This window comes from Rhinolophus sinicus, chromosome 15, assembly GCF_057876585.1.
Source record: "Rhinolophus sinicus isolate RSI-liver-muscle chromosome 15, RSI-T2T, whole genome shotgun sequence".
Lineage (NCBI taxonomy): Eukaryota > Metazoa > Chordata > Mammalia > Chiroptera > Rhinolophidae > Rhinolophus > Rhinolophus sinicus.
In genome coordinates, this window is record NC_142515.1 from 62,173,425 (window position 1) to 62,195,073 (window position 21,649).

The 21,649-nt window shown below is 47.6% G+C and overlaps 1 protein-coding gene across 1 annotated transcript; it reads left to right on the plus strand.

Annotated features, from left to right (window-relative positions):
• The first annotated feature begins 7,606 nt into the window (after positions 1–7,606).
• NPY4R2 (neuropeptide Y receptor Y4-2) lies at positions 7,607–14,249 on the plus strand. Its single transcript, XM_074337231.2, has 2 exons — positions 7,607–7,794; positions 10,131–14,249. Exon 2 carries the CDS (start codon positions 10,171–10,173, stop codon positions 11,296–11,298), a length of 1,128 nt encoding a protein of 375 aa, XP_074193332.1. The 5' UTR covers positions 7,607–7,794; positions 10,131–10,170; the 3' UTR covers positions 11,299–14,249.
• Positions 14,250–21,649: the final 7,400 nt, after the last annotated feature.

Genomic DNA, 21,649 nt, shown 5'->3' on the forward strand with positions numbered 1-21,649 from the left:
TCCAACAGTACCTGGGGGAACCGGCCCAAAAAGTCCAGTGGGCACACGTAAAGGAGATTCTCCAGGAAGTAATAAAATATTTTGTGCTGTACAGAGATCTTCAGCAGCACTCCCTTCTGTAGCAGGACTTAATTGCTGAACTGAATGTCGGGGGGAGGTACTGTCTGATAATTTTGAGGAGCAGCCTGATTCACATATGCCCCGGTTGTTGTCATTGGGGCCTGGGGCTGGACCCACCTCCCGTTTCCCTGAATAGGGGTTCCATCCTTATGAAAAATTAATCTGCACTCATTAGCCCAGTGATTTCCTTTTTGGCATTTAGGGCACAATCCAGGTAGTGTAGGTCCCGCAATAGTATTAACATTAGACAAATGGGAATTGGTTTCAGTTTTCTTTATGCATTCTTTTCTGGTATGGCCTGGCTTTCCACAATTATAGCAAGTACCAGGAAATTTATTCTGACCTATTTTGAATCCAGTCATGGCTTGGGCTAACATAGTAGCTTTAAACTGTTCAGTTCCTACACCTTGACACAAACGGATGTATCCCACAGTGTCAGTTTTTCCTTTCATATTTCCTATTGCCTTTTGACAATCTTGGTTAGCATTGTCAAATGCTACAATTTGTAAAATTATCTCAGCTGCCTGTAAATTGGTCACCTGTTTGTTGATAGCATCCTGTAACCTGGCAATAAATTCAGAGTATGGTTCTCGAGGACCTTGTAAGACTTTTTGAAATGACATCGGAACTTTACCCTCCATTTCTATTTTTTCCCATGCCATGAAGCAAATTCTTCGTAATTGGTCAATAACCTGTTCATTCATCTCTAATTAATCCTGGGTAGCTTCCCAATGACCACTCCCTAGCAATTGATCTTTGACAATATTTATTTTGTGAGCCTGATTTTGTCTAGCTTGGGTTTCTGCAGCATCAATTCACCAAGTTTTAAATTGTAAAAACTGGGATGAGGAAAGACAAGTCTTGGCCAGGGTGTTCCAATGTGTGGGAATTCATCGACTGCCATCAGCTGCACTCCGTGTAAGACCCACGGTGTAAGGAGAAGTAGGGCCATGTTGAGTCACAGCCTGTTTGAGCTCTTTTAGAAGTTTAAACGAAAATGGCTCATGTAAAAATTCTTGAAAAATATTGGGGTGATCTGGATCATTGTCAGGTGTTACACGTTCACCAATGACAATAGGAAAGATAAATGCCTCTAAATCTCCTTTTAGTCTAGCCTGCCTTGTACCTTTTTCTACCGCAGACAGAGGCACGTGAGAGCCCCCTAAAGGACGGGGAGGTGCGCGTGTGACGGAGAGAAAACGATTAGTACTTTTCACAGGCTGCAAGGGTGAATCTAATTTATCTGCTGTAAAAGCAGGCGGTATTTATAAGTCAAAAGTAGCTGAGGGAGGAGGACAGTCCTCCGATGGTGGATATAATGACTTGGGAATTTCAGTGGTAACTTCTAGAGACCCTTCTCCCTTTTCCTCAGATTTCTGTACTTTTTTGTTTTTCTCCTTTATCTTCCTCATCAGGTTGTAAAGGTTCTAAAACTGACCGGATTAATTTCCATGTATCCCAGATGGTTACTGGGAAAGAAACTCCTTTATGACATAATAAAGGAGTTCCGTACCAACTTTTTCCCATGTTTTTAAATCTAACGTCCCTAAGTCTGGGAGCCAAGGACAATAAGTTTCAATTACTTTGAGAAGCTCCTCTAATTTCTGAACTGACACGAGCTCCTCAAGCCTTAAGAAGGTGTTTAAGCAAACAAATATAAGACCTATATTGGCTATTAACATTCCCCATTATGTATAGAGAAAAGGAAAGAAAGACTTTCACTCCGAATGGATTCAGATGCCCATCTAGCCACGTCCCTTGTGGGACTTTAAGATGGGTCTTTGGCTAAGGTGCATCCGTATAAACCCTGGGCCTGGTTAATGCCGTCCGCAGCTAAGTCACCTTATGACCTAGATCATGGAACTGCAGATTGGGGTCCACACAAGCCGAGGCCGTGGAGCCAAAAAACACACACTCACACATTCACTCCCTTGCACAAAGAAAGAGAAAAATTCCCCGTTTACCTTGGTTAAATTCTCCAAGAGTTACCCTACTTTCTTCCAATAGTTGTTGCAACCTCTCCCCGGTCCCCCCATGTCATGAAACCTCTTAGAATTTCGACTGGAAGTCGACCTTCCTTCTTGAGCCCCACAAGTGAGTCTATAAATCGGGAGCCCCAGAATCGGGGGGGCCCCATGTTGGGCGCCAGATGTCAGGTCCAGCAGGACGTGGGTTGTGGGGAGGGAGAAGGGCGGCGCACGGTTAAGAAAAGACAGTAGCCAGGAATAGAATTGAAGCATGGACCAAGGGGAACAGTCTCAGGGACTGAACGCCGAATCAGGCCAACGTGTAGTTTTTATTGGTAAATTTCTAAAGAGGTGATGATTGTTAATCTCAAGATCTGTGTGTTAGTAGCCTGCTGGCCGTCTTTCCGAAAGTTCCCATTGTGTGCCAGCCTGGACTTTACCTTCACACACATGCACATCTCCAAGGAATCCATTGAAGGGGAGGGACCGATACAATTCCATCGGGTCTCAGTTTGCTGAGACTTCCCCTCAAAGGAGCCTTTCCGATATCTTTCCATTGGGCCTCAATTTGCTGAGGCGCTCCCTTGTGAAATCTTGGGAAGAGCGCGGGGGAACAAACGGCTTGGCAGCTGTAAGGCAACACTGGAGAACAGATCTAGCCTGAGAGAGAACATTGAAATTGTGCTGCTATCCCTGCCATGGGAAAGCAAACTTCTGAGGGTTCTTCCTAATTGATATAAAGGGGAAAAAAGCATGAGTCAGATAAATAGCTGCATACTAAGTACCAGGGGTGGTTAAGTTGTACTGTATCACATCTGGACAAGCAGCTAAAATTGCAGTCAACACCTGATTACTTTGATGATAATCCACCGTCATTCTCTAAGATTCAGCAACTTTCTGCTCAGGCTAAAAATGTGAGTCAAGTGAGAATGTAATAGGCATCCCATCCCTGCAGCTTTTAAGTCTTTGATGATGTCATAGATCTCTGAAATTAATCCCAGGATGCAGTAATGGTAGTTTATTTTTTGGGGTAGGGAGAGAAAATTCCAGGCTCCTGGGCTGGCTCATCACCTCTTTCATTGCATCCCTCCTTTCTTGCTTTTAATATCAGTTATGCTGGAGTATTTTAAAAATTAATTAATTTCCTCAGAGAGGGTTCATGAAAAAGGTTCTTGCAAATCTGGAGATATCATTATTCTGCACTTACATTGGATGATATTATGGTTGAGAATAGAATTTTAAGTTCAAACTATATTTCCATGAGCCCTAAAAATATATTTTCATCATGTCATAGTCTTCCATCATATTGTGTTGCTGACAAGAATGATAATGATTAATTCTTATCTTTTTTTGTGTGCCACTTTTTGCCCCCTTGTGGAGCATTTTAGAATCTTCCTTTTATCCTTGGTATTCAGAAGTTTTACAGTGACCTGTTTAGGTGGGGTGCAGTACTCAGAGGGTCCTTTCAATCTACCTCCCTGGGAAAAACTCTTATTATTGAGAATCCCTTGTGCTGGCTACTTTCTGTTTATACCCACACAGAACCATTCTCCACCATGGCTCTCTGCCCATCAGTGCCCAGAAGGCTGGATGATCCTTTGCTGGCTGGATTCCAGTTGGATGTAGTCAATGGCAGGAACTCATAGGAGCGTGGGAATGAAAGAAGGGTTAGTACACCTCTTCCTACTTCCCACTTCAATGCTGAGGCAATGGTGATGGTGTCATGCATCCAGACTATGGCAGCTCATAGGGGGGCCTTTCCTCCACAGTCCCCTGGCTCAAATGACATGGTTTTCTTCTCCGGTTCCTTTAGCTGTAGGGTGGTGATTGCTTTTGCTATTTTCTGGGAGCCTCACCATTTCTTGTATTTTCTCTTAACCCTGTCCAGACCTCTGTATGTTAACCTTAGCATTAATGTCTCTTCATTTGACTATCTGGGGATGAATTCTGTTTCCTGCGTAGACTGTGACTGATATGCTACCTTTCATTTTCTAGGTTCTTCCTTCCTGGAAATTTTATTAATCAGATGATGGGTCATTTGCATTCAGCATCTGTGTGTTTTATTTTTGCTCCTAGGTTTCCCATCGTTTTGTGTTTTCGCTATATATTACAAGACATTTCCTTTCCTTGTACTGCCATCCCTTCCAATAAAACGTTTTTCAATTTCAGCAGCCATATGTTTAATTTTCAAGGGTCCTTTTTTGCTTTTTTGGTCTCTTGTTTTCTAGCAATCAGCACTTATTTTATGAAATTAACAATTTAGCTATAATCTAAGGATTAATGGAAGTTTTCGATCTCTTAAAGTTCTTTTCTATTCCCTGAGTTATTTCAGTTTCTTTTGAGGTCAATTATTATTATTATTATTATTATTATTATTATTATTATTATTTATCTTGCCTTACCTCTTTTGTGCTGTTGATTTTCTAAATGTACGGGACTCTTTGGTTCTCCATTCACAAGAATGGGAAATGAAGTGGATGTTCCTGTATAGCTGATGAGGCTTTCCTTTGCTATGAGACTTACAGGAAAAAAGCAGGATAGCTGCCCAGGAGCTCTCTGTGTGAAGGACAAACTTGTCAACATCCCTTTAAAATGAGCAGGTGGAGGGTCTGGGACATTTCACCCAGGGCTGGGTCTCCAGGAAAGAGTAGGAGTTTTTCAAGTGGAAAATGAGCTTAATGGGTCCAGGCTGTGGAAGAAACACCTACACAAGCCTGGATATGTGAAAGGCAATGGTATTCCCTACAAATAAAGAGTTTAAGTGGAGAAGGAGTCTGGGGGAGGCACCCTAGAAGGGCTAAAGGAGAAATAGAGTCAGACTGATTTTAGAAGCTCACCATGGCTGAGCACGTGGGACCTGTGAGGACAGCGCTGGATTAATCTGGATAAGTGTGGGTCCCGCTGCTGTGGGGCTGGAGATGTTTCAAACTAGGATTGACAGGGACTGCTCATTAGCTGTGGGATGGAGGCTTGGGGAGGTGGGCAAGCACACAGGACACAGGAATAACAGCAGCCAGGTCTCCAGGTTGTGTTTCCTGTCAGGGACGGTGCTAGGAGCTGTTTGCATCTCATCTCATGTCTCCTCACAACAGCCTTGGAGGTGGATTTTATTATTACTCCATTTTACAGAGAGAATCTGAGGCTTGGTGATTTGGCTCCCAAGCTCAGCTTGTCACCACTCACCATACTGGCTTGCACTTAGTGAAAGTAACAGTCAATTGCCAGAAAGGGGGGTTGGGGTTCATCCCCATTTCCTGACCCTCAGCTTTCTCATCAGGCCATCGAGCATACTGACCCTGCAGTGGATTGACAGGGCAAATTGTAAGCTGTTGAGGGCCAAATAAGCCTGAGGGATTAGTGCTCCCATTTGACTCCAAGGTGATTCATGTGGAACATTCCCAGGAGGGTGGGAAGTGAGGTCCATCACTAAGCTATTAAGGAGGGTCAATGTCTAGGAGGTTAGACAAAGTCCCACTTTTATGGCGCAGGGAAAACTTATTGAGCCCCTTCTCCAGAAACTGTGGAATGCAGCCCGGTCAGCTGGCAGGACCTCCCATATTGAGGCCCTGGCCTCTGATTGGATCCAGTGAGTGGGGAAGTACAGCTCCCAGCGTCTTGCTTGTGGGCTCTGCTTCTTTGGAGAGCCTCTGATGCTCCAGTTGTGCTTGGTGCAGGGCTCTACTGACACCAGGGGGTGCTGTTTCCTTCCCCAGCAGATGCAAAAGGTCTGACATATCTTCTGTGGTGTTGATTTAACTAGGAATGGCTGCTATGAGCAGCTCCCTTCCCCTCTCAGGGGTGCTACAGTGCTGGAGAAGTTTGGACTTTGGATTCAATTCTCAGCTCACCATGTGCAAGTTGGGTGACAGAGACAAGTCCCTCTACTTCTTCAAGCGTCAGTTTTCTCAACTGCGAAATGGGATGATCACACCTCACCAGGTGGGTGTGAAGATGGAATAAGAGCAGGTGCTTCTGCCTGGCATGGAAGCTGTTCACTACACTCACTGCTCTCTCAGCTCCTCGGCTGTGCTCTGACCCACAGAACTAGGGCTCAGGCCCGTGAGTCCCGGGCAGCGGTTCTCAAACATGTTCATGTGGCAGCCTGCCTCATAGGGCTCATCAGCAAGGCCTCAGAGGCTGCAGGCAGAGCGGGCCCACAAGGAGCAGGTGACGACGTCTGAGTTCTTGCTTGCACAGAGGACAGGTATCTATAATTGAGTGGTTTCTGGACAGGAATTATTCTCCACTTTAGACTCCAGGAAGCCATCATTACAATTAGGTCCTGTTAAATGCGTTCCTTCCTTCCTTTGTCAACTGCTGCCACTGCATGTGAACCCGTGCTGGGCTTTGGAAGCAGACCAGAATGGTGCCCTAGACATGGGGGGATGGAGACAAGGATGCTTGTGCAAACACACAACCAGGCTGCAGCCTCTGTCTCTGCTGTAGAGCACAGATGGCTGCAGGAATGTGTCATGGCGTAGGGGACATGGACCTGGGGCACGAAGAAGTCTTCTAGGCAGTCAAGGCAGGGAGGAGAGTGGTTCCTAAAGGAGGAAGAGCAGGTGCCACCCCAGGAGCCAGTGAGCAGAGTCTTGGGGTTTGGCAGGCTGGATCTGAGCATTTCTTAGCTGGTGACTTTGGAGAAGTTGCTCAATCTTTGAGTGTCACTTGGCTTCAATAGTAAAACAGGAAGTAAAACGCCAACGTCTTGGAGCTGTGGTGATGATCAAATAGGGTAATGTCTGCAGAGTCCACACGGACCATAAATGGCAGCTACGATTCTGAAGAGGGCCATTGCCCACAACTCCAGGGCCATGAATGATGCCTCTGGGGTTACTCGGCATGGGTAGAGAGTGAGTGGGAGGTCTGGGCCACGTCCTGTGGCTCACGGGGAAGCACAGAAGGTCCCCCCACCAACTTAATTGAGGTATAATTGATATTATGTAAGTTTAAGGTGTAGACATGTTGGTTTGATACATTTATGTAGTGCAAAATGATTACCTCATAGCTTTAGCTAACACCTCCATCCTGTCACATAATTTCCTTTTTTTTCTTTTTGGTGAGACCATTTAAGATCGACTCTCTTAGCAACTTGCAAGTACATAATAAAGTATTATTAGCTACAATCACCATGCTGTACATTAGATCCCCAGCATTTGTTAATTTTATAACTGGAAGTTGGTATCCTTTGACCAATATCGCTCCATTTCCCCCATACCACAGCCCCTGGTAACCACTGCTCCTCTGTTTCTGTAAATTCAAGCCACGGAGATTTTACAGGAGAGTTGTGCATGTCCAAGATTTAGGAAGTGCCCTTGAAGCAGATTTGTTGCTTTCAGGAGGTCCTCCAAGCACAAGCACATGTGTGATTTTACAATGAGAGAGAGAGAGAGAGAGAGAGAGAGAGAGAGAGAGAGAGAGAGAGAGAGAGAGAGAGAGAGAGAGAGAGAGAGAGAGAGAGAGAGAGAGAGAGAGAGAGAGAGAGAGAGAGAGAGAGAGATAGATCCAGTCTGCTGGCCTGCAGCTCCAGGCGGATGGTGTGGGCTGGCTCCCTGGGCAGGCGGCTGGGTCCCCAGGCAGCCAAGAGTCCTCCTGGGCGGGCAGGCGGCGAGGGCGGCGGCAGCGCAGGAGGGAGCTCAGCGGGCAGCCAGAGGACAGGCAGGGCGGCTCTGCTTCACACACAGAGTGCCGCGGGCCCCCGGAGCAGGTGAGGCCGGCGTGGGCCCTGCGGCATGCCCATTGGGTCCCAGGGACAAGGGGACCCGGACTCGGGTCCGACCCCCCCCCTCCCACCGGGAAGCCTTGCTCGCCGCCTGCCGACAGGCGATTAGGGATGGGGCACGGGATGGGCTTCCCAGAGCCTGCGGCTCAGAGTTGCACAACGAAGGCTGGGGGTGCGGGGAGCACCCGCCTCTCATGTAGACTTCGACTCCCGCAACGTCAGTGTCCTCACCTGAAACTTGGGTGGCACGCTACCTCACCCTGTGAGTTGCGAGTAAAGAGGAGGTAAGGGGTGCATGGAAAGTGTCTGGGTACCGCGGGCATTAAGACAGGAGCTGTTTGCTGAAATTTCAGGAAACAAAGCAGATGTCCTTCTCTCCATTCTTACCTGATTGGGAGATTGATAATATTTGTATTATTTGTTAGCGTTCCTCTGACTAGTGGGGAAGGCAGGCTGCAGTGGAGGTGTTCCCCCAGCGTTTCAGGTGTTCCCACCTTGTCTTTGAGAGCTGGCTGGCAACAAGTTCTGGTGCTCACAGGCATTCTATTCATAGTGGTTTTGGTGATGGCAGTGTGACTTTGAGGTGTATCTGCATTCCTCGTGGTCACTTCCTCTGGTCTGGGAGGGACATGGCTGTACATACCGTCTTTGGAGCCCTGTTTGTAGCATGGGGCTTGGCACATGCTTATTGAGTGGATGAATGTGTGAAGTTGGGGGGAATTTCTGGAGCCCTGTCCATCTGGTCACTCTGCTCTGATCATGCTGCAGTTGGTCAATTTGGAATCCCTTGTGTGGCTTCCCGTCATTGACCCAGTCTTGGCTGGTGGTCGACCAGAGCCTTGGGATTTTTTGCTGCTTTGGGCACAATGCATCCCCCACTGTTTCAGGCAGTTGTGGCCATTTTTTGACTTAAATACTGGACCTTTCATATTTCATTTTGTCATGTTCATTTCAAAATGGCCCTTTTTGCCAGATGACTGTGGTGCCAGAAAAATCCTCTTGCTTATGAGATTCACTAAGCAAAATAATCGGACTGTAAAATTGCAGTGGACTTCATGCCTTGATCTTATAAATCGTCAAATGAGACTCATCTTTATAAACCAGATCAAATGCACAGTGACATTTCCTCATATGACAGCTGACAAATAGATTTTTACTGATCTCTGCTTAATTTTGGCCATACTCTAACAACTGCTTCTCTGACCATTATATGGGACTTAAAGAATATCTGAAATAGGGTATTCTTCTGTAAACAGTGTTTATCAAAATGGTCCATCAGCATGAACTTGTTAAAACAGTTTCTGGGCCCCATCCTACACTCACTTAACTGCATCTCCTGGTGAGAGGCTCTGGAATCTGCATTTTGACATGCTCCTGGAGTGATTCTGGTGTCCCCGGAGGTTGAGCGCTGCTTGTGGGATTAATGATGACTACAAGACTCATGAGGAAGGTGAGTCACAATGGTGTGTGTAATGACATGGTAGCTCTCCATGTCAAAATATCTGTCATTGGTATTACCACCTGGAGTCTCTAGAGTCCAAACTCTAATTTAGACTTGGCAAAGGGTCCGTTATCTTGAGAAAGCACCAGAGAAAAAGGGACAGGCTGTGTCAGGGCATGGAGCTGTGGACCAGGCTGGTGTGTTTGGGAACTGCAAGCTGTTTCAGGTGACTAAAGCATAGGCATGGAGAGGGCCTATAGGGAGGATGGTGGACATCCCATGAAGTTGGTCATGCACTTGTGTACACATAGTGGGCAAGAGGAGAGAGCTGGTGTGCTGATGACCCAGTTTTTGCATACCTGGCAAGCTTCACTTTTGCCATGTGTCACCTGAGAAACAAGGCTGGTGGTGCAAGTGGTGGCTGAGACCAGGAGGGCTTACTGTGTGTCAGGTCCCAGGGTTTTGGTTCTATCCTTAAGGGCATGTTATGCCATGGAAAGACCAGAGCACATGATGGCATTTGCTTCTGTGTCTATTTGGATAAAATGTGACAAGGGAATTTCCATGCTACCTGAACAACTCTGTTCCTGAACTTTGCATACAACAATCCAACTTCCTTATCATCAAAACTGCATCAAACTTTGAGGTCAGGGGGAAATTTTGGAGCAAGTTCTGGCATCAGACAGACCTGGGTTGAAGCTGGGTCCCATTACTTATTAGCTGTGTGACTACGGGCAAGTTGTTTTTACATCTCTGAGTCTCAGGTCCTACAATCCCAGCCTTGGGGTTGAAGAAGTCATGACCATCTCTATCTGGACCCCACTTCTCCCTGGATTACACCCAGGGGGCATGATCCCTGAGTTGTTCCTTTGCTTTGCAGGTGTCATCACTGAATCTCCTGGAATCTTCTCACATGCACCATGAACATCTCTCACTTCCTGTCCATGCTGCTCCCAGGAACCTTGCAAGGTCAAAACAGGAGCATGCCAAAGGGCATCCTGTACAACTTCTCTGACCACTGCCAGGATTCTGTGGACCCGATGGTCTTCATTGTCACCACCTATAGCATCGAGACCATTGTGGGGGTCCTGGGCAACCTCTGCCTGATATGTGTGACCATTAGGCAGAAGGAGAAGGCCAATGTGACCAACCTGCTCATCGCCAACCTGGCCTTCTCTGACTTCCTCATGTGCCTCATCTGCCAGCCGCTCACAGCCATCTACACCATCATGGACTACTGGGTCTTTGGCGAGGCCCTTTGCAAGATGTCGGCCTTCATCCAGTGTATGTCAGTGACAGTCTCTATCCTCTCACTTGTCCTTGTGGCCTTGGAGAGGCATCAGCTTATCATCAACCCGACAGGCTGGAAGCCCAGCATCTCCCAGGCCTACCTTGGGATTGTGGTCATCTGGCTCATTGCCTGTTTCCTCTCCCTGCCCTTCCTGGCCAACAGCGTCCTGGAGAATGTCTTCCACAAGAACCATTCCAAGGCTCTGGAATTCCTGGCAGATAAGGTGGTCTGTACCGAGTCCTGGCCGCTGGACCACCACCGTGTCATCTATACCACCTTGCTGCTGCTCTTCCAGTACTGCATCCCGCTGGCCTTCATCTTGGTCTGCTACGTACGCATCTACCAGCGCCTACGGAAGCAGGGGCAGCTGTTCCACAAGGGCACCTACAGCTCGCAGGCCCGGCAGATGAGGCGGATCAACGGCATCCTGGTGGCCATGGTGGCTGCCTTCGCCCTGCTCTGGCTGCCCCTGCATGTGTTTAATAGCCTGGAGGACTGGTACCACGAGGCCATTCCTGTTTGTCACGGCAACCTCATCTTCTTGCTGTGCCACCTGCTCGCCATGGCCTCCACCTGTATCAACCCTTTTATCTACGGTTTTCTTAACACCAACTTTAGGAAGGAGGTCAAGGCGCTGGTGCTGACTTGCCAGCAGAGCACTCCTGTGGAGGAGGCTGAGCATCTGCCCCTGTCCACAGTGCACACGGAAATCTCCAAAGGATCCCTGAAACTCAGTGGCAGGTCCAACCCCATTTAGCCAGGTCCAGCGCTTCTCCCTGCCATGCCCATTGCCAGGCACCTTCACTTAGCTAAGTGGGCACGGGGCAAGCTGAGGGTGGCACTCCATCATTACTGGCTTTCTAGGGTCCAGATAGGCAGGCAAGAGCTCGTTTCCACATCTATTTGCAATGTGAAGCCTAACATTCAGACGGTTCAGCTATTTGTTTCTGGGGGGACTCTGAGTCTGGATTTTGCGGGTCACAGTATACCTCACAGCTTGAGCAGATGCCAGAGCCGGAGGTCGTCTGCTAGTAGCAGGCAGGGTTCATTCTGGCAACTCAGCAACAGATGCCTAGCCTGCAACCCCAGGGGTTTTACCTCTACCAATGAGGCTGCAAGGTCACTGTGAGGTGACGGAAGGAGCACGTGGAGTCAGAGCTTTGGACCTTGTTCAGCCCCTAACTTCTGTGAGAGATGATGTTTGTGGATGGGCTTCGTAAGTGATAACAAATTCTGTGGAAGCAAGACAGTGGGATTTCTGTTCTCTGCTTAGCACATCCAGCTGCGGAGAACGGATCCTGGTGGCTTTGGGTCCTCACACTCCTCTGCAGTAGGAAAATCAGCCCTGAGCAGCAGGAATTCCAGGACTCACATCCTACTCCTTCCCTTTTTTCTTTCACTACATTTGCCACCTAGTGTGGAAACACGCCTGCAAGTGTTTGCCCTTGAGGGTGACATATGTATTGTCATAGAGCTTGTGTCCTCTTTGCCTCGGACAAAAAGCTTTGCCATGGTAGGCTGTGGGGAAGGTGCCCCTGCTGAGTGCATAGCCAAGGGCAGGTGCCACGTGCCAAACTCCAGGATGGGAAGGGCTCAGGCTGCTGCAGCCACACTCCATCGCTTGCCCTTCCTTGCCTCCCCAGACCTCTCCTAATAAGGTAGCTGGCTAAGGACTCTGTGACTCTCCCCAGTCTCAACCCACTGCCAAAGCCTACAGTACAGGCTGTGACCCCAGCCTCCTTCATTCTACACTCTGACCACTGAACTCACTTTCCCTAGGGGACGTGCCATGGTTCTTCCAAAGCCTCTACATGACTTTGGGCCTCTTAGTAGCCTTCAGTAGTGGCAGGGGCAGGGAGTTGTTGGAGTCTAGATTAATGCGGCACTGGCTGGAAGGAGTGGGGATCCCCCTTCCTCCAGTCAGCCAGGGAAAATAGAGAAAGGGCTGCAATGCGTGTGACTATCTCACTGTGGAGGTCATAGCCCAGTCTTCTGGATGCTGAGCCAGATCCAAGGCTTCATCTGTGTGTAGACAAGACAGCTTGTCCTTGCAGGGAAGGAAATGTCAAGATTGCTCACTTGGATGGGCTGTCCAGGCCTGGATCTGCCTACTCAGACTCACACAACCTCCAGCAGAGTCGGCCCACCAGGACGTCCCCGGGCAGGGTATTCAGGTGTCCAGGACGCTGGAGGGGCCTCGCTGTGAGGTTCCTGGGACTGGCTTTACACAGGGGACCTGGCAAAGGGCCAGGCAGCAGGAGATCCAATAGCTATGTCTGACTGTCACTCTGGCCTGGCCCCTGACCAAGAACTTGTGCAGCCGACACCCAAGACAAGTGTTCTTTGAGCCACCAGCTCCCTTCCTGGAGTTATTTGTTTTGTTCCACGTTTTGGCCACATCTCTCATTCTGTTCCTTTGAGCCACTTTCTTGGATGCAGCTTGTGCTTATCTTGGTGCAATCTGCTGCTGGCTGATTCAGGTAACCACCTTCCAGCAAAGCTCAGGCCCCGGGTTCCTTTCCAGCAAGATGTCATTCACCAAGCTCCCCAAGGAATTGGGGGCTTCAGGCCCCTCCGGATCCCATGCAATTGCCTAGAGTTTGCTTCACATCACTCCTTTCAGTGGTGTCAAGACGCTTGAGGACAAGCATACTTTAGGGTGCTGGCAAGCTTGAGGAACAGGGGACCAGGCTGTTCATCTGGTGAAGGTGCTTGGCATTAGGGGGAGTGGGTGGAAGCCTCCCTGAGCATCTTCTGTGCTCCCCTCACATTGCGAAGGTTGACACAGCCCGCCTGGGTGGCTGTCTCTTGTTCCTGGTTCCTAATGATCCTTGGGCTTGCCTCGCTCCCAGCACCCTGGGAGCTTGCCGCTCAAAGTGTCATCAGTAGACCAGAAGCTTCAGCATCACCTGGAGCTTGTTAGACACGCAGAATCTCTGCTCCCACCCCAGAATGTTTCCATTGGAATTCGCATTTATCAAGATCTCCAAGTTAATGGTGCACACACTCAAGTTTGAGAAGTTCTGCTCTAGGAAACAGATTACCCTGGAGCTTGGAGTTACTTGCTGAGCACCTGTAGACACCCACTGTGGGAGCTGGAGGGGACCTTTCGGAATCCTAGTTCCTAAGGCTTTAAATTGGTATTGATGAAAAGGTGGATTCAGTTTTGGTTGTTTGTCTCATCTCCGGCCATATGTGGACATATTTCTTCTGAAACCTTTTCATTCCTTCAATAAATATTTGCCAAATGAACAGTTTGCATAGTTACCTTCTTATGAACATGCCCCTCTGAATTCTGCTGTTTCACCTAAACTGTATCAAGTTTTCCATCTCACTGGATATTATTTTTGACTCTTTATTATTATTAAGAGTTTAGAAAATGCTGCAGTGAAAGCAGGTTCTTCTGAACAGAATCTCTCTCATTCCTAGAGGAGCCTTCACTAGCCCAGCTAGTGGACCGCTCCCTGATTGTAGTGAGAAGAGCCCACCTTTAGAAAAGCACCAGTGCTGGAATTGGAGAGACTCACATCCAGAGTTCTTGGGAACCCTTAGTAGGTGCAAAGCCTTATCAAATCCTGGCTGTGTGAGTTTAAATCTTGTCTAACCCTAACATTTCCTTTTTTAAGAAATGACCTTGACTTGTTTTTTCCATTATAAAAGTAACCATATTCATTCTTGAATATATACGAAATATACAACAATAAAATAAGAAATCATGTTCCACCACTCAAACATAATCACTATTTATAATTTGAGGAGCTATTTCTTTAGTTTTTATACATTTAGAATGTTAAATTTTACTATTATTTTTCACATGTTTGAGCTCATACTGTGAGTGTATGCATATTTATATATAATATTTAAGGATTATTTTATATCGTTTTTTGCTTAAACTTATAGGACTTTTTATTCATTCAACAAATATGTCAGACACATGGTAGATGCTGGAGAGACAGTGGTAAATAAAATATACACTGTTCCTCTCCTCATGGAGCTTATAGTCCAGTGACTAAATCCATCCGTGTCCTTAATCATCACCTATTGTGGCGCATTTAAATGTTTCTAGACCTATTATATATAGTTCTGTGATGGGCTTCTATGCAGAGAACTTTTTCTGTATTGGGATTATTTCCTTAGGAGATTCCCAGAAGTGGAATTAATGGGTCAAAGGGCATGGATGTTTCTCAAGGCTCTTGATGTGTGGTGCTAAACATTTCCAAAGAGGCTGGAATGATTTGGACTCCTTGACGAGTGCCAGTTTCACGGTGCCTTGGCCACTGTTGGGGATTGCCATTAATGAGAACACCTCCATTGTTCACTAGGTCCCGTCCCCTCTCATCTACTCATGAACGTCATTCCAGCATCATCAGTTTTCTCGGCTCTCCTTTCTGCAAAACTCCAAAGGCTCGTCTAATCTTGAAGTTTCTCTTTTCTTTCCTTCCATGCTCTTTTGTACTCACCTGTTCATTTAAATAGCCCTTGCCAAAGTCGCAGTGACCATGTTACCAAACCCCGTGGTCAATTCTCAGTCTCGTCTTATATGACCAATTAGTGACATTTGGCAGTTAGTAAATCCCTTCTCCTTGAAACTCTTTATGCTTGTGGCTTTTTTCAGAACACTACACTCATGGTTCTCTTCGCCTCCTTCTCACGCTCCTTTCTTAGACTCTCGTCTCCCTGATCTCGGATCATTGGTATGTCCCCAGGGAGCCATGAAGGCCCATTTGCTCTCATTCCCTAGGTTGGCTCATCCAGTCTTCAACACAACTGAATGTTTAACTGTCTAATGCTCCCAAATATGAATGTCCAGTCTGGACTTCTCCCTGTTCTGCGGATTTGTATGTGTCGCTACTGCTTTGTGTGTACTGGACATCCAATCGTCATCTCAAACTTGGCATGTTGCAAAGCAGACTTCTGATTTACCTCCCACCTCTTCTTTCTCAGTCCCCCTCTTTCATTAAATGAAGTGCCCTCTTTTCATTTGCTTGGGCCACAGTCTTTGGGATCTACCTTCTGTTCACAACCCACATCTAATTCATCAGCAAGTTCTGTAAGCTCCACCTTTAAAATGTTTTCAGAATGACAACTTCTTACCTCCCCTGTCTCTGCCACCTGGTCCAAGCCACTATCCTCTCTACCAAGATTATTGCAGTGGCTTCCTCTCTGCTCTCTCAGCAGAGTGACCCACTGAAGCCTGAGTCAGATTCTTCCTTACCTCTGGTCAAAGCCTGGCATTAGCTTTCCGACACTCAGAGCAAAATTCACTGTCCTCAGCCAGCCCGAGCTGGCTGTCTGCCTCTCTCTGACCTCACTTCTTACCACCTTTCCCCTCGCCCATCCCCTTCAGCAGTGCTGGCCTCTCTGCTGTCCCTTGAATCCTCTAAGACTGCTCCTACTTCAGCCCTTTGTACCTCCCACTCTGGCTGTTTGGAATGCTACCCCTGCTATCAATATTTTCACTCCCTTTCTCCCTTCACCTAAGTGAGCCTTTATCGGATGATTACTCCCTCAACTAGACATGCTCACACACACCTACTTACTTTCCCTATCAAGCATCTCACTACCTCTTCAGAAGGTAAACTCCCGAAGGCAGGGACCTTGTTTGTTTTATTCACTGTCTGGCTCTCAGAGTGCCTGCATATCTGTAGAGGAAATGCATTTAACAACTTTCATAGGAGATCAGATACCTCAAGCTCTTGTTTGTGGAGTGCAGGCGTTTGGTTTTGTAGGATGTGGGCCCCAGGTTTCACAGCCACTGGGAGCTGACTGTGTGATCCCAAGAGCCCCCACTGCATCTTCGTTTCTGATTCTTCACCTACAATGATACTGACTGTAATGTATTTGGTGTCCCAAACACTGTGCTGTATATTTAATATCATTCATTGTCTCTTTTCAACCCTAAGATGGGGCAGATGAAGAAACTGAGGCTTAGAGAGGAGAAAAACTATACTATGCAAGTTTTCAAAAAGAGCTAGATTTGACACCCAATCCGATGGATTCCAAAATCCAGGACTTGGACTGTTGGAAAGAAGGTTGCAAGAAACGTGAAAAAAGGTTGACCAGATGACTTCTGGCTGTCCTTCAGCTTTTAGCTGGGAAGTTTGAACTTTATAGGCAATGGAGGCACTGAAGGGTTTTGAGCAGGGGAATGGTATGGTTAGTTTACATTTAGGCAGAGTAGCTGGCTGAATTGGCCTGGGTTCCCCTAAAAGCAGAAGCTGAGGTAGAGACTTATGGGCTTTTCCTTTATTAGAGAATGCAATCCCAGGGAACAGATTGAAGGACTGGGGGAATGAGACAGGGAAGGACAGAGAGCTAGTTTGAAGATGTGTTATTGAGCTGGATGCGTTTAAGAGGCATCTGGTTACTCAATCTTTTGTGTAAATATCTCAGTTCAGTCTGCCTGGAAGGAGGAAAAGTAAGCATTTATCCATTGGCTCCTGTATTCCACTTGCAAAGGTTCACCCCACGGACTTATGCACTCATAGACATTAAACATACCTTCACACGAACAGAGCAGCTCCGAGGAGAGACAAGAAGATGTATTGTGAGGGCACGAGGGGAGTGGCATCAGTTTGCACTTGTGGAAGGCTGGTCAAAGCTTTGCTGAGCTGGAAGCTTCAGGGGCCACTAGTCCAAAAAAGCAGGTGAAGACGAGAGGATCTGAAGTAGGGCACATGCAGCCTCTGATGTGAGGCAGAGCTGGAACTGGGATGGGAGGTGTTATGGGTTGAATTGTGTCTCTTACAAAAACAAATTTATATGTTGAAATCCTAACACCTTACTTGGAATGTGACCTTATTTGGAAATAGAATCATTGCAGATGTAATTAGTTAAGATGAAGTTATACTGGAATACAGTGGGCCCCTAATCCAGTATGACTCATGTCCTTATAAAAAGAGGAAAATTGGATACACACACACACACACACACACACACACACACACACACACGGAGAATGCCGTGTGAAAATCAAGACAGAGATCTGGGTGATACGTCTATATGCCAAGGGAGGCCAGATTGCAGGCACACCACCAGAGGCTGGGGAGAGGCAGGGGCAGAGTATCCCTCACAACCCTCAGAAGGAACCAACCCTGCTAACACGTTGGTTTTGGGCTTCCAGCCTCCAGAAATTTGAGACAATGGATTTCTGTTGTTAATTTTGTGATACTTTGTCGTGCCAGGCAGGCAAGAACGCAGAAGCGGAAGTGGAGTTAGAGAGGAGAGAATGGATTAGAAAGATATTTAGGTGTCGAACGGACGGGATGACTTGGGTGTGGGAGGGAGAAGGATGATTCCGGGGTTCTAGAGTTAGGCAAGGGAGTAGGTGTCTGCTCTGGTTCATTTAGTGAGATAGAGCAGGGTTTCCTTTGAGTGTGTGTGGGGGATGAAGAGGGGGGTGGGTAGTTTGTCTTTGATCATGTGGTGTTTGAGGCACTCTTGGGCATGTAGATGGACTGTCAGATACTTGAATTTGGAGCTCTGGGGAGAGCTTTGGCCAAGGCCTTACTCAGCTGTGCAGAGGGCAGGGCTGGGATGTAGCCAGACTGGAAGGTGGGAGGATCTGAAGCTGGGCATGGGCCAAAGGAAGTTCAGTTTCCTAGAACTGAGTCTGGTGATAGGACGCTGAGCTCAGCAAACAAGCTGGTGTCCTGGGACACGGGTAGGCAGTGTCCAGCAAAGAGGCCCTGGGGGACAGGGTGGAGTAAGCCAGGCATAGGAGCTATTTCCCCAGACCTGAACTTAGAGATGACACAAGGTAAATTGCCCTTCACCTGATTTGTGTGGCCTCACTTCTTTAAAGAATCAAGGACACCTTCAAGGTCAAGCTGTTTGGCTGAAGTTGGGAGTTGCTGCTGTGATTTACTGCTTTGCAGGGATACAATGATGCTGGAAAAATTCTGAAAAGACCTGAAAGATCCTCAAAGAAGAAATCTTGGATTCTTACACCTGCTGAGAGATAGTCTGGCAGTGGAGGAATGAGCAGAGCTGTCATCTCTGTCTTAAAGTGGGTAATGCTGCAATGGACAGACAGCCTGTAGTGACAAGGTCCTTGGCCTGGCCCAATGGTAGGGCTTCTTCCCAGAGTATCACTTTAAGATTTTGATACATCTTACAACTGCTGCAAATCTACAGACATAAACCAGACTGGCGATCCCGGGTCTTGAGAAGACACCGGGAACGGGTTTGAAGAACATTTTAAGGTGCCTTCTTAGCCAACAGCAGCCAAGCACTTCCTACTTGGGCACCTGAGCAGGCACCAGCAGGTGAACTTGCCCATGAACCACAGAGCAAGAGGGTGCTTGTGAATGTGGTTGTGTAATTGTGGCCCTTGAGGGTTCTAGTTGTTTAAATGTCACCATTTATTTGCAACTGATTCCCATCTGACTCTGAAAACAGTTTATCAGTACAGTTGGGTACCAGCACAAAGCTCTCTTAAAATACATTTCCTTTCATTCATAAAGCTAGTAATGGGGCATTTGATTAATCAGTCTTTCAACTGCCAAGGAAACCATACTGAAAATAGGGCATGCATGCAGAACAAAGAACTTGAACTCACTGGTGAAAACCCTGTGATAACCATATCTCCCTCACCAGATAGTGTGCTCTGTGACAGCCAGCAGCCTGTTGCCACCTTGTAAATATCATTTGCAGCCCCTTGTGGGTTTTATGCCTTTGAGGTGTGAGTGGTGGGAGGTGAGGAGGTGGTGGTGGTGGTGGTGGGGTAGGTGGGTCATAGATCTACAAAGGGTTTCCCAAAGCGAGACTTCCTTTTCCTCCCTTTTCTTTTACAGACCCACCTACCTGTTCAACTTACACACATGGAACAAGTAGGAGCCTTGTGCCTTAACTGGGCAGGTGTGAGCACAGTCTTTTCCCCAGGTTCCTGGATGCTTGCTGTGTTCTGCCAGCTGGCGGTGGGGGGCGGGGGGGGGGCTCAGTCACAACCTGGTCGAGGGAACACTGAAGTTTCTCATCAGTATATTTAACTATTCAGGCATAATGGCCTTCACCACCTTTTGTCAAGCACATAGCTTTAAAACAGTTAAATGTAACATGGTTTATATAAGGTAGTGGGTATTTCACCATCTGTGAGATCTGCCGTCTATGGCTGGGGGCAGGGCAGGAAGGCCTGGAGCCTGAGCTCTGGGGTGGGGGTGTATGCAGCTGGTGCACTTCACCCGCATTCATTGGCACCTTCTCTGCAGATGGCATGACTGACATACCTCCAGATGGACAGGTATAAAAACAACTACCATGTGCAATGATAAGTGCAATCAGGGCAAGGAGGAGCTGTCAGTCATTCTCCAAGAGGGCATTTGGGAGGATGTGTCTGTGAGCTCACCGGCCAGGCAGGATGGGAAAAGGCTCACATTGTGGTGAGCAACGGTGGGAGACAGCAGATCCAGTGCATTTGGGGGTGGGGCTGCTGAGGGCAAGCCTGGATGGAGAGGTGAGATGGAAGATGGAGAGGTGAGATGAATGTGGAAGGCCTCGCATCCCAGGCTGAGCTGGCTTTTCCTTAAATATTTTTTTTAAATAAATTTTTTATTGGGGAATATTGGGGAACAGTGTGTTTCTCCAGGGCCCATCAGCTCCAAGTCGTTGTCCTTCAATCTAGTTGTGGAGGGCGCAGCCCAGATCCAAGTCCAGTTGCCGTTTTTCAATCTTTAGTTGCAGGGGGCACAGCCTACCATCCCATGTGGGAATTGAACCGGCAGCCCTGTTGTTCAGAGCTTGCGCTCTAACCAACTGAGCCATCTGGCTGCCCCCCAGGCTGAGCTTTTTGACTATGTTAGGCCGGTGAGGGGAAGTCACCAAGGGCTCTCAGTGAGGGGTGCCGTGGCTAAATTTGAAGTTAGGAAAGCTGCCTTTGGCTGCAGTGTGCAGAAGGGGTTGGTGGTGATAGCTAAAGTGTTCAGCTGATTCCTACTGTAGCTATTCTCTGTCAGCTGGCCTCACAGGGAAGCTGGTTTCCTGCAGAGCTTCAAGGAAGCTGGCTGTAGCTAAATCCTGAAGACTATCAATCTTAGGGAACACTGCCATGTCATAAGCTGGAACCCTAACCCTTGACCATGTCAGTCAAGACTGCTGCTCCCCAACTATAAATGCTGAGCTGGAAGAGCAGTGCAGATGGCCAGAGTTCTGCCACACCACATGATCATATCCCAAGTCCTGAACCCACCAGGAGAGGGGCTGGTGCCTCCCTGATCATACAAGCCCAAGTTTCAGGTCCCTCTCTTGGAGTCTGACAGCAGCCCAGCTAGATCCCCATGCATTGCCCTGGAATGGGTCAACACAGTGTTCCTGAGCTTATCTCTGTGGGTTCCCCTCACTAAATCCTGCGCCAGCAGGCATTGTGTGTGCTGCCAGGTAATTTTCCCTTGTTTGCTTAAGGAGTTTGGGGCCTTAAGGCCATTTCCAAAGGCTTTTGGTTGAGCTTGCTAATTGGAGGCTGCCTTCACTCACAAGCACAGCGTCCTGACAAATGGGGTTTAGAGGATGATGAGACTATGTAGGGCGTCGTGGTGATCAGGGCATTTACTGCTGTGCCCCTCAACCTTGTCCTCAGGCTTTCTGTCTCCTACCCAGATCCCCTCCCCATATTACCGAGGCCCACCCTCCAGCCCAGAAGTTATAAGGGCTCTGTGTCTAGTTCTGAGCCCACAGGGCATGGTTTGTTGTCCAAAAGGGGAGACTGGATGTCATAGAATCCTAGTCACACCATGGTAGCCATCTTTTCATTGTTCTATGGATTCCATGTCACCAACCCTGAGAAAGGTCTGGAAGTCGCTGACTCTGAGTCTCAGTTTCCATATTAGTCAAATGCGGGATTTGGACCAGAATATTTTCAGGATTCTGTGCTGTTTTAGAAGGTCCATAATTTCTTTATCTTTTGTGGGAAGTAGAGTAATTTTGTAGCTTTCTGACCTCTCCATGAAATGGAGCAGAGTCAGTACGGGGACCAAGGAGTAGAATTCTCAGTATATAGTAGGAGTTACCTGACTCCTGTTAAATTCATAGTCTTCTTTCATGAGGACTGTCCTGAGTTTTCCGGCCTGACATGCCTAGGCCATAGCTCGATTCCGTGGCTCAGTTAGTTAATT

Excerpts from the sequence above, each read along its gene's own strand:
- NPY4R2 (XM_074337231.2), top strand. The coding sequence starts at position 10,171 with ATGAACATCTCTCACTTCCTGTCCATGCTGCTCCCAGGAACCTTGCAA.